General features: G+C 35.5%; 1 protein-coding gene across 2 annotated transcripts in view; it reads right to left on the bottom strand.

The window, feature by feature from the left end:
* The window catches only part of men1 (multiple endocrine neoplasia I), a 63,949-nt gene extending 52,441 nt beyond the window's left edge, over positions 1-11,508 (bottom strand). Inside the window, exons 1-2 of one of the 2 annotated variants that reach the window (XM_028804094.2) lie at positions 11,425-11,508; positions 6,256-6,734 (exon numbers count right to left, since the gene is read on the bottom strand). In XM_028804094.2, the coding sequence (XP_028659927.2) occupies positions 6,256-6,697 (442 nt within the window). In that variant the 5' untranslated portion in view covers positions 6,698-6,734; positions 11,425-11,508. The other variant, XM_028804103.2, reaches the window with a different exon arrangement.
* Between the last annotated feature and the right edge of the window lie 642 nt (positions 11,509-12,150).

The following is a 12,150-nucleotide window of genomic DNA, read 5'->3' as shown; positions in this document are numbered from 1 at the left end:
CCGACCTCGGATAAGCGGGAGACAATGGATGGATGGATGGATGCATGCCAATGATTTGACCCTTCTCAAACAGACTAACATCTTTTCCACGACCACGAGATGTGTCTTTCAACATGGTTGTTTAAGAAATGAGAAGCAACTCATTGCACCAGCTGGGGTTAAATAACTTTTTGCCAGCTGAAAGATAATCGCCCATGCAGTAATTATCCAATAGCAGGCTCGTACCTATTTGCTTAGTTAAATCCAGGTGGCGACTTTTTATTTGGCCAGGCAGTGTACCTCGGAGACCCATGATATCGTAAATGGTGTACCACAAGGATCTATTCTGGGTCCACTACTCTTTTCGATCTATATGCTTCTATTAGGGTTGATCATCCCAAACCACAAGGTGAGCTACCAAAGCTATGCTGTATTTATCGATAGCACCTGATGACCTGGATGCTGTTGGCTCTCTGATCCTGTGTCTTACTTGTATTTCAGGAAGAATGAGCAGTAACTTTCTCAAACTAAATAAGGGGAAAAATAGAAATCTTAGTGATTGGCAAAAATTAATATAGTGAGGGTAATAGAAATAAACTTGATCCCTAAAGTTTAAAAATCAAGTCAGGAGGTAAAGAATTTAGGTATTTACTATTGACTCCAACCTAAATTTTAAATCACATATTAATCAAAATACTAGGACTGCAATTTTTCACTTAAGGAATACAGCTAAAGTTAGACCTCTCACAACTTTGCAAGATTATGAAAAATTAGTTTATGCTTTTGTTTTCAGTTGACAACGCTACTGTAATGCACTCCTTATAGGACTACCTAAGAAAGGCATCAATCAGTTACTGTTAGTGCAGAAAGCAACAGCAAGAATCTTAACTAGAAAAATGAAATCTGAGCACATTTCACCAGTTTTAGCTTTGCTACATTGGTTATCCATGTCATTCAGAATTGACTTTAAAATACTATTAATGGTTTACAAAGACTTGAATAATCTTGCTCCATCCTATATTTTGGAATGTTTGTCCCCTTACACTCCAAGTCATAACCTCAGATCTTCAAATGAAGGTCTGATTAAAATTCCAAGAACCAACCCGAAAAGAAGTGGTGAGGCAGCTTTTTGCTGTTAGGCACCCAAAATTTGGAATACTTTGGCAACAGAAATCCATTGGGCTAATACTGTAGAACAATTTAAAATAAATTCCCAAAAACTTATTATTTTAAAATGGCTTTTTCATAACTACATTTCAGTTGTATCCCTATTACACTATATGAGCACTGAATTATCATTTTCCTCTAAGTTTTGCAATTCCGTGCTAATCTATACTATTCTCTGCTGCCTTTTCAGATTCTTTTTTGGTGGCAGTCTGTGCCACCACCATCTGGCCAATGTACCATGCTGCCCTCTATGTTTATTGATTGAATGGTGGGTGTCTCAGATGTCCATTTGACCATCATCATCATCAGTTTCTCCTATGTGAAGCCTGAAAACCATAAGGAGTGATTTAGAACATCTACGTTAGGAAGAATGCCCAATGGGATCTGGGCAGTCTTTTGGCATTGGAACCCCTGCAGAGTTACTTTTTGTCTCCGGCCTAACTGTAGTGTTGTTTTTTTTTTCATTCCGCTCTCCTGACCATTCGACCATACCTTTTACCTTGTTACATAATGTTTAATACTACAGCCTACTCTTGTTTAATTAAGTTTTATATTAACTTACTTTTATTTCATTTTGTAAAGCACTTTCAGCTACATTGTTTGTATGAAAAAATGTTATATAAATAAATGTTGTTGTGGTTGTTGGATAAAAGACTATCTGACCAACAGATGGCACTTTGTGAGGCTCAAGGACAGTCTCTCTGATATGGATGTGTGCAACACTGGAGCCCCACAAATATCAGACCTGTGTCTATTTTTCTCTACTCTGTAAATGTCAAGACCATAAATATACAGTCATATGAAAAAGTTTGGGAACCACTCTTAATTTTTTGGATTTTTGTTTATCATTGGATGAGCTTTCAAAGTAGCAACTTCCTTTTAATATACGGCATGCCTTATGGAAACAGTAGTATTTCAGCAGTGACATTAAGTTTATTGGATTAACAGAAGATATGCAATATGCATCATAACAAAATCAGACAGGTGCATAAATATGGGCACCCCAACAGAGATATTACATCAATACTTAGTTGAGCCTCCTTTTGCAAATATAACAGCCTCTAGATGCCTCCTATAGCCTTTGATGAGTGTCTGGATTCTGCATGGAGGAATTTTTTGACCATTCTTCCATACAAACTCTCCAGTTCAGTTAAATTTGATGGCTGCCGAGCATGGACAGCCCGCTTCAAATCATCCCATAGATTTTGATGATATTCAAGTCAGGGGACTGTGACGGCCATTCCAGAACATTGTACTTCTCCCTCTGCATGAATGCCTTTGGAGATTTCGAACTGTGTTTTGGGTCATTATTTTGTTGGAATATCCAACCTTTGCATAACTTCAACTTTGTGACTGATGCTTGAACATTATCCTGAAGAATACGTTGATATTGGGTTGAATTCATCTGACCCTCGACTTTAACAAGGGCTCCAGTCCCTGAACTAGTCACACAGCATGATGGAACTTTCACCAAATTTGACAATAGGTAGCAGGTGTTTTTCTTGGAATGCAGTGTTCTTCTTCCGCCATGCAAAGCGCTTTTTGTTATGACCAAATAACTCAATTTTTGTCTCATCAGTCCAAAGCACTTTGTTCCAAAATGAACCTAGCTTTTCTAAATGAGCATTTGCATACAACAAGCGACTCTGGTTGTGGCGTGAGTGCAGAAAGAGCTTCTTTCTCATCACCCTGCCATACAGATGTTCTTTGTGCAAATTGCACTGAATTGTAGAATGATGTACAGAAACACAATCTGCAGCAAGATGTTCTTGCAGGTCTTTGGAGGTGATCTGTGGGTTGTCTGTAACCATTCTCACAATCCTGCGCATATACCGCTCCTGTATTTTTCTTGGCCTGCCAGACCTGGGTTTAACAGCAACTGTGCCTGTGGCCTTCCATTTCCCGATTCCATTCCTTATAGTTGAAGCTGACAGCTTTTTGGAGCCTTCCCCTAAACCACGATACTGAACAATCTTTGTTTTCAGATCTTTTGAGAGTTGCTGTGAGGATCCCATGCTGTCACTGTTCAGAAGAGAGTCAAATGGAAGCACAAGTTGCAACTGACCACCTTAAATACCTTTTCTCATGATTAGACACACATGTCTATGAAGTTCAAAACTTAACAAGCTAATCCAACCAATTTGGTGTTGCAAGTAATCAGTATTGAGCAGTTACATGCATTCAAATCAGCAAAATTACAAGGGGACCCAAATTTTTACACAGTCAGTTTTTCACATTTGATTTAATTTCATACAACTAAATACTGCTTCACTAAAAACCTTTGTTTGGAAAACACCCCAGTACTCAAGATGTTCCTAGGAATTGAAAGACATACCACGGTTATCTTTTTTATTGAAATTAAATTACTAAGCAGGCTGAGAGAGGTTCCCAAACTTTTTCATACGACTGTAACTCAAGGCCATGTCACTTGCAGAAATTCTCAGATGATTCTGTAGTTATGGGGTGTACTGATAAGGGAGATGAGACAGTGAATACTGTAGGAGTCAGGTGAAGAAGTTTGTTTCTTTATGCACAAGTTTCTTTGTCTGCAAGTTAAAATCAGCAAAACCAAGGAACTGGTTATTGCTTTTTGCTCCAACAAACAGTCACTAATCAGGAAGTACATGTAGAGGTAGTGAATTCCTAGAAGTACTTGGGGAATCCACATTAAAGATAGGTTAGACTGGTCTCATAAAACAGAAGAACTATATAAGAAAGGGCAGAGCTGGCTCTTTTTTCTTATGAGACTGTGTTTCTTTAATCTGGGTAATGACATCCTTCTACAACTCTATGATGACCATAGTGATCTTCTACATTGTGGTGTGCTGAGCTGATAAAGCCACTTCAAGACAGGCCCACCAAATCCACAGACTAATTTATAAGGCAGGTGCAGTTATGGGAAGCACTTTGGAAACCCCAAAGTAGTAGCAAAGAATTAAAACATCATGAACAATATTGCACATCCTCTCTCCAACACACTAACACCGAGTACTTTCAGTCAACAAATTATTCAGCAGAAGTTTGTCAAGAAATGGTACTAGGACTGCCTTACATTAATGGCAATACACCTACATAATGCCTCAATTGTGACTGTAACTGACAAGTCAGAAATTTTTCTTTCTTTTTCTTTTTAGGCATTGTGGTGTGTGTTCAGGCTATATTGCGCATGTGTATTCATATTTATTTATCTATCTATAATGAGCTTAGGTAAAAAGCTAAAATTCCCTCCAAGAACAAATAAAATTCTACCTAAAATAAACAAATAATTAAATAAGTATATGTAGCTGTGTACTGTACATTTACATGTACTTGTAGCCATTTTTTTGAAGAAATACTTTTAAAAAGGTAAGGGAAAAATGCCTCTCCACCAAACTGATGCTATGGTGAAAATGTCAAAAAATTAATGAATCACAGACAATCTAAAGAATACCACTTCATTTCTGAAATACATTGGATGCAGTGTCATGGCATACATGTCTAACTCTGGAGTTGATTCACTCCTGTAGTGATGTAACAATTGATAACAGCAGCATGACACCATCTGAAACAGAAAAATGGTTGCTTGTACTGTACATGGAATAAAAAAAACACCCTGCTTCAGACTACTTGATCTTATGCCAGCCAACTGAACTTCTTAACTCCATGAAATCACAAAATGGAAAATAAAAATTGGTATTATCTCCAGTAAAACTGCTATACTCACAGACAACTGTATGTTGCTTTCCCAAGTGACAGCAGCAGACAGGATACTGTTTATTTATACCTCTAACAAACTAAAATATAATTTATAAAGAAGAAAGCAGAATAAGTTCACATCCAGAACACTGCAACATTGATTACTTTGCACACCTTACAAGTGAAAGAGGCACTAAATTTTAGTGTAAATTTTTTCCTTTTAGACTCTTTATATATTTAATTATGTTTTATATTTTCTTTTGCTTCTTATATTAACAATTTTTTGCAGGCACTCAGCCTGCCCTCTGACAAAACTAACATAAGAATAAAATTAATTCAACTAAAAATGCAGTAAGGCATATTCAGAGAACGTACAAGAAAAGGTACTGACAGTGTGCTGTGACAAAGGTATTGAGAAAGTCAGGTGTGGATAAATGGTAAGGATGTGAAGTTATAACATTTGTAGATTCAAAGAGGTGGGTATAAAAAGAGATTGGTAGTGACAAGAAAGACTTGTCTGGGATTGCCAAGATAGATTACTGCTGGTTAACTTTCAGTCACGATGAACAGTGAAGGTTAATTGAAGAATAAATTGAACAAATGACAGTAAATGATAAATTCATGAAACATCAATGTGATAGAATACTGCAAGAAAGGAAGTGGTATGGAAAACACAGCTATATGACTAAGGTGCAAGCGTGTGTGTTTGTGTAACAAATGAGAATTTCTCTGCTATACAATTAAACCCTACCATAAGTGCACTGGTAAATTTAAAAGATACTACAACATTTTCAAAGTATTACTGGAAGAATTAACTTATTGCCTTTATCTTTGTATATTTAAGAAGACGCAGAAGCAGGAGACTATGTGATGCCTAGTTTTCAAATGTAACTTTTTTTTAATAAACACAATACGCAAAATTAGTTTCCTACAGCTCCAGTAATGAAACTGTATGCAGTGTGCAAAATCTGCCAAGAAATGTACTTGTGGTTTTAATAAAATTGTACCTTATTCAAACCAAACTACAGAAACTGATAAAAATATTAAATGGTACTTAACAGGATTTCAAAAATATAATAATATGCATAATATGCAAAAATATAATAATATCCATATAATAAAATGCATACTCTCAAAATCACTGATGAAAAAAGTTACAAGTTAAAAAAAGAAGAACATTTCTACTTAAGCATACTTACCTGAAGCCACCATTAAAGCTGCACAAAGATCTTCCTCCAAGAAAATAATCTTAAAAGCTGTAGGTGCCCATAATATCAAACATTACAAGTATCGGTATTCTACCTATAACACCCGACCACTGAAAATGCATGTTCAGAACTTGGCTTCACACATACATACATTTTTTCCATTTTCTGGCCATCAAAATACGGCATATAGACATTATGTGAAAGAGAATAACTTTGGAAAAAGCACCTGTGATGAGGCTGAAGAGTGACTGGATGTGTGCTCGGTCCTTGAAGTATGAGCGGCTCAGGCTGTTCCATATTACATCTGACACCTTCTTGACAAGCTCACGGCTGGAGGTCCCAGAAGGACGACGATATAGAGTTAAGTCAACAGTGCCACGGATTTGTGCTGTGAACCTTTCATAAAGGGCAGCAATCAGACCTAGTTCCACCACTGGAAAGCAAGATGGATTATTGGGATCACCATTAGGCATTGGCTCAAACCGCACACCTGGTACATTGACAGGTACCACACGATTCACAGCAAGGAAATGCTCCACAAAACCCAGCACCAGAGATAGCAAGGACAGATCAGGTTGAGACTGCTGGAGCTCCTGTTCAAAGAGGCGTATAACCCCTTCAATACCCCGCAAGGGAAAGAGCTTCTTCTGAGCCGACTTCAAACCCATCCTGTTTCTCCTGTGAATCTGTCATCTATGTGAAAACCTGGAGCAAAAGAAGAATATTTTAAAAAAAAATATCACTTTGTGAACAGCAAACAGTCTGACAGTATCACTGTATATTTACTGTGATTTCGGTCATCATTTTCAATAAAATGCACTGCTGAAAGTCTCTATGTAGCTCCTTTTCTGTCCTTGGCAAAGTATTTATACCCTTAAAAAAACTCCCAAAGTGAAGCTTGGAAGTGAATGACTTGTAAGCTTGCTATGGCCCAAGGAAATAACATTTAGGTAAACCAAAAAAACTGTTCATTTTGCTAAAGGGTTAATACAAAACAAATTTCCAAGAGTTAATTTGTTCAAAAATAAGTACCCACTTTACAATATTGTCATGTCTAATTATATCCAATTCAGAATCCAACAAAAATGGAGACTGGAAAAGACCTTGAGCAGATATAAAATACAGGTTAAAATATTCACCACTAGAAGCTGAAAATGATGTCTAGTTTCCATGATACAAATGCAGCTACATATTAGTTTTATGTTACACACACAGTACCCTTAACATCCACCCATCTATCTATCTGCCAAAGCCACAGAGGTGAGTTATGGGGCAGCTAGAGACAATCCCAGGATGCATCTTACAGTTTTTGTAGAAATGTAAATGGATAGACAGATAAACAGATATATAGTTTTGCACAAAATAGAGTTCTGAAGTTCAAATATCTGTAACTAAGAAAAATCAGACAGAAGGTGGATAGCTGCATGTTCTTTTTGTAATCATCGAAGAAAGAAAGAAAAAAAAAAAAAAAAAACACAACTTAACCAAACTATGACCCACAAGGCCTGGCTACACATGATTGTATATTGCCTATCAAATATGCTACCTTGTCCACTTGTTCTCTGCCGAAGACAAGGTGCCTTAAGCAACAAATACTTCCTCTCAAACTCTATTCTGACCACTCTACCTACTTCGCAGGTAAGTCTACTACAACTAACCTTTTGACTACAAGCTCAATGGGACACTGCCAGAGAGTACAGTCTTTAAAACAAATCCCAGGGTTACAATCTCAATCACTTCCTGAAGATCAGGTACTCTCTCTGAAAATCTGAGGCTATATTGGGATCCTCTGGCAATTCCAGCTATCTCAAACTCATCATCCCCAATAAACATATGACCAGGAATCCTTTGTTGCCGCAATCAAAACACGTAGCAAGGTCCCCACTTGTTCCACAAATTAAACCTCTACTGCAATCAGTTGGTCTGACATAATTCTCCCAGACTTCTTACCTTCATTTCTTACTTCAACCTCAATGAAGTAACTACTTTAAGGGGAATACATATATCTAGCAATTCTGATTCTTTAATCATGACGCATATTATCACTATATTAACAGAATGCACTAGCTCCCTATTTGTTTCACAAAATGCTGTGAATCATCTGCAAAGCCTTAGAATTAAAACCAAACAAAGCAACAAACAAATATAATCCAATGATCAGTCTAATATTTTCTGATTAAAACATTCTTGCTTTTTCAAAGATCTTTATATAATTATTTGAAAATATTCATTAATGTTATAATATAACATTAATCTAGAACAGTGGTTTTTGAGTTCAGTCTTGAGGGTTACAGGATTTGGTCCTAGCCATCTTCTTTTAAGTGTGCTCCAGCCTTAATTAAGCATGTTATCTTTTCCCAGTTTCAAACCAAAAGTAATACAATGAGTTAGCTAAATAGTTATTAGAAAGCAGCAAGCATCTATGTACAGTGTGTTACTTGGTGGTAATTTAGTGATCTGTTATCTTGGTTCTTAAGATTTTCATCATCATTACCATCATACTTGCTACTACTTGTGAATTTCCCATTGGGATTAATAAAGTATCTATCTATCTATCTACTACTGTGTTTTCCAGGTGTTCTGGTTATTTCAACTGTAATTTTGTAATGAGCACGCTAGTGGGTGAGATACTGAAGTAATTGCAGCCTTTCAGTATTCCCTATAGTTCACACCTTGGTGTTTACTCCACACATTGTTAATTATTATTACTAGAATATTATTTAGGGAGTAAAAGCTATGGAAAAAAAAAATAATTGAAAAGGAAAACAACAAAAGTGAATTAAAATTCTGCAAAATATGAATATTTCTACATTTCTTTTAAATGTAAATCTCACACTACTATGTTTTTCTGAAAGTAGAAAAAGAGAAGAAAAAAAAGAACACTTAATTAAAGGAGATTATTAGAACTAAAAAACAGTTGCTAAAAATACCTGCAGCCACAGGGGTTATGACTAAACCGGCATATGTTTCTCTACAAAAAATGCACTCAAACTTCATATTGAAGCTAAACATTACAATAATTTGTATTACTCTGCCTCTTGGTTCTACTGACCTACTTAATACACCTCCTGCATCTTATCATAATGTAATGGCCTGATGGTGTTTTTTCCAGGTTTTCAAAAAAATACATAAAGTGAATTTTAATTTTATGAGTAACTGGTGGAGAATTCATATTTGGCTTTTTGATGGCTATAATCAGTTAAATTGTGTTTTTTTTTATTTCTTTATAAAATGAACACATCATTCAGGTTTTACACAAATTTAGAATTTGAAAGATTTGTTTTATACCAGATTAGTCCTATGATTTTGACAGATCGCAAAGGATGATATTTAATATATTTGTACATCCGATACTGTGAAAACCAAAGGGAATAATTATTGGAAACGGAATAGAAATCTCAGGCTTGGCACTCACGTTTTGCAGAAACAAAATCATACCCGATACTAAAAAGACCAAGCCACACTTATTACTGTCCTTTTCATTATTTCCCAATTTATATCAACAATAAAAAAATTGATTACTGCAATTGCAATTAAATTAGATAAAACAAGAGAAATCAAAGGAAGTTTTTCTGAGATAAAGAAGAAAAAACAAAAAAAAACAGAGCACAGCAGGAAGAAAACACAGTATAACATACAAAAAATACATCTGGAAACTAGTTTAATAAGTAGAATATTAACATGAGTAAATATAGTTAAATGACATTTCTGGATGCGTTAATGATTTTAACAAAATCTGTACTCAGCAACACAGTTGACTCAAATATGGAAAATACGGGCGAAGCCGATTCCAATTCTGAAAAAAAAAACGGTTAGGTCATAAACAGACCAATTAGGCTATGTATGCCTACTGCAATTCTGAAAGTATGTCTCTGGGTGAACTGTTACATTAGAAGCCATATTCTTCTTGACAAACTTTACAAGTTTAATTTATGAAATGAAAAGTTTTATACTAATAACTGTAAACTATTATGGACAATTCTTAACAAGTACAGCCTAACAAAGAAAGGGAACACAGTCAAAATGAAATACTTTTTTTGAGAATTTGACTAATTGTGGAATTTTCAGTTTCATCTGATGTGACTGTGCCCTGCATTCAATCCAGGATTAATTTACCTTCCACCCAATGCTTTTAGAACAAGTTTCATCTGCCCAAGACAATGAAGTGGATAAGCAGGTTTGAAAATGAATGGATTAAGTAAGGAATATATAATGCATAAATATATTTGCTATCTACACATATATAGGACTTTAAAATTATTTTGACCCACAACACCTTTTATTTCAAAGACTGATGATTATCTTTAAAAGTATATTTGTCAGGTTTCAAATGCAAAAAAGACATGCAGTTGTCCTTCCATCCATTCATCTTTTTGCAACAAATTTTTCCCTGTGTTAATTGCAGAAAGCCAGCAAAAAACAATTTACTTACTTTACTTATGCGATTTCAGTAACAGGGAGACATCAAATGGACCAATACAATTCATTAGTCCAGTACATTTAAAATAAAAATTCAGTTTTACATAAACTTCATAGGTAGATTAAAAACTTCAAAGTTAAATGAGTAACTTAAATATGTATACCATGTAATGTGTTCAAGTGTATCCAAAGACTTCTTTACTATAATATTATGCTAGGGTTACTGGATTTCAGACTAGAAGTTAATGAAAGATGCAATTAATATTTCATTATATTATTGACAAATGAATAAATACAACAAAGCAATAGCATCAAGAAAATCTAGAAGGCTGTGCTACAATAATCCACGTGTTTGTGTGTATGCTTATATATATATATATATATATATATATATATATATATACACATATACAAACAAACAAACAAACAAACACACACACACACACACACACACACACACACACACACACACACACACACAGCTACTGTATGAAATTCGAACTTTTTCCATCTATGCATTCATTCTATGACCTGCTTAGTATTATAAAATTCTACCTGGCAGAACACAGCATAATAAAAGCGTGCAAGTCGAGAACACAGAATGGATTAAGCAGATAAGGGAGTGATGTTCTTGTCACCAGGTTACCCTGCACAACGGGTTGGAAGTCACCTATTGTTACTTCTATATTTACCACACACCACAAGCCCAGTGCCTGATAAAGCATTCCCCCCAAAACTGAAAACGAAGCCTATCTGTTTTTTTCCCCCAAAACAATAAAAACAAAAGCAAAAGAAAACAATGTGTTTTAAACGGTGAAATCTGCTATCAAACACACACACAATCGAGCTCTTAACATGTGCCACTGCTAAACCCCTTGGTGTCTAATTTATTTATTTCTAAACATGCAAAACATTGTAATCTAACACGGCTCACTGCGAACTGCACTCTTGATGTTTTAACTTTGCTGATACACACCTCCATAACTTCACTCCAATGGAATCGATGGATAAATATATTTTGCCGCCTACGGTGTGAAGCTGGCTAGCAACAATCAGCAACAATTACTTCCGGTTCATAATGCAAATGATGTGTCAAAATAAAAGTCCATCTACCGTGATTGCATATTTAAGTGACAGTGCTTTTCAACGCAAGACTATTTTCACGTGAAATACTACAAAAAGAAAATATGACAACGAATGAGTGGAATCGACGACAGACACAGACATTTACATCACAGTATCAAAAACACCTAACTACACATAGGTGAAAAAACCTACTAAGTTTATATTTGAAAGAGCACGCTTCAGAATGCACAGTAAAGTATGCATACACATAGTGGTATTGAGTATAACATAACATTCTCAAACCAGCTTAATCTAATTTGAATTCTTCTTATCCCGCATTGTGTGAAGAGCAAGAACCAAACTCTACACAAGGTGTCAGTAAGTCACTGGATCTCCTCATCCACACTAACAAGAGGACAGTTTACATTATGTAGTACTGTATTGTGAATTAAGGTTTTAAATAAAGTTGTTATGAATCAGATAGCCCAGGTAAATATATGAATAAATAAAGGGAGGGGTTAGCAACAGAGAGTAATGGAGACGGGCGTCTTTTGTAAAGTTCTGCTTCATGTGCTTTAATAAATCAAAAGCTTTTCTGAGTTAACCATCTGCCTTGCACTGAATCATTTACGGAAGC

This window comes from Erpetoichthys calabaricus, chromosome 1 (genome assembly GCF_900747795.2).
Source record: "Erpetoichthys calabaricus chromosome 1, fErpCal1.3, whole genome shotgun sequence".
Lineage (NCBI taxonomy): Eukaryota > Metazoa > Chordata > Cladistia > Polypteriformes > Polypteridae > Erpetoichthys > Erpetoichthys calabaricus.
The sequence above is the reverse complement of the archived record's forward strand: the minus strand, read 5'-3'. Positions and strand labels throughout refer to the sequence as shown.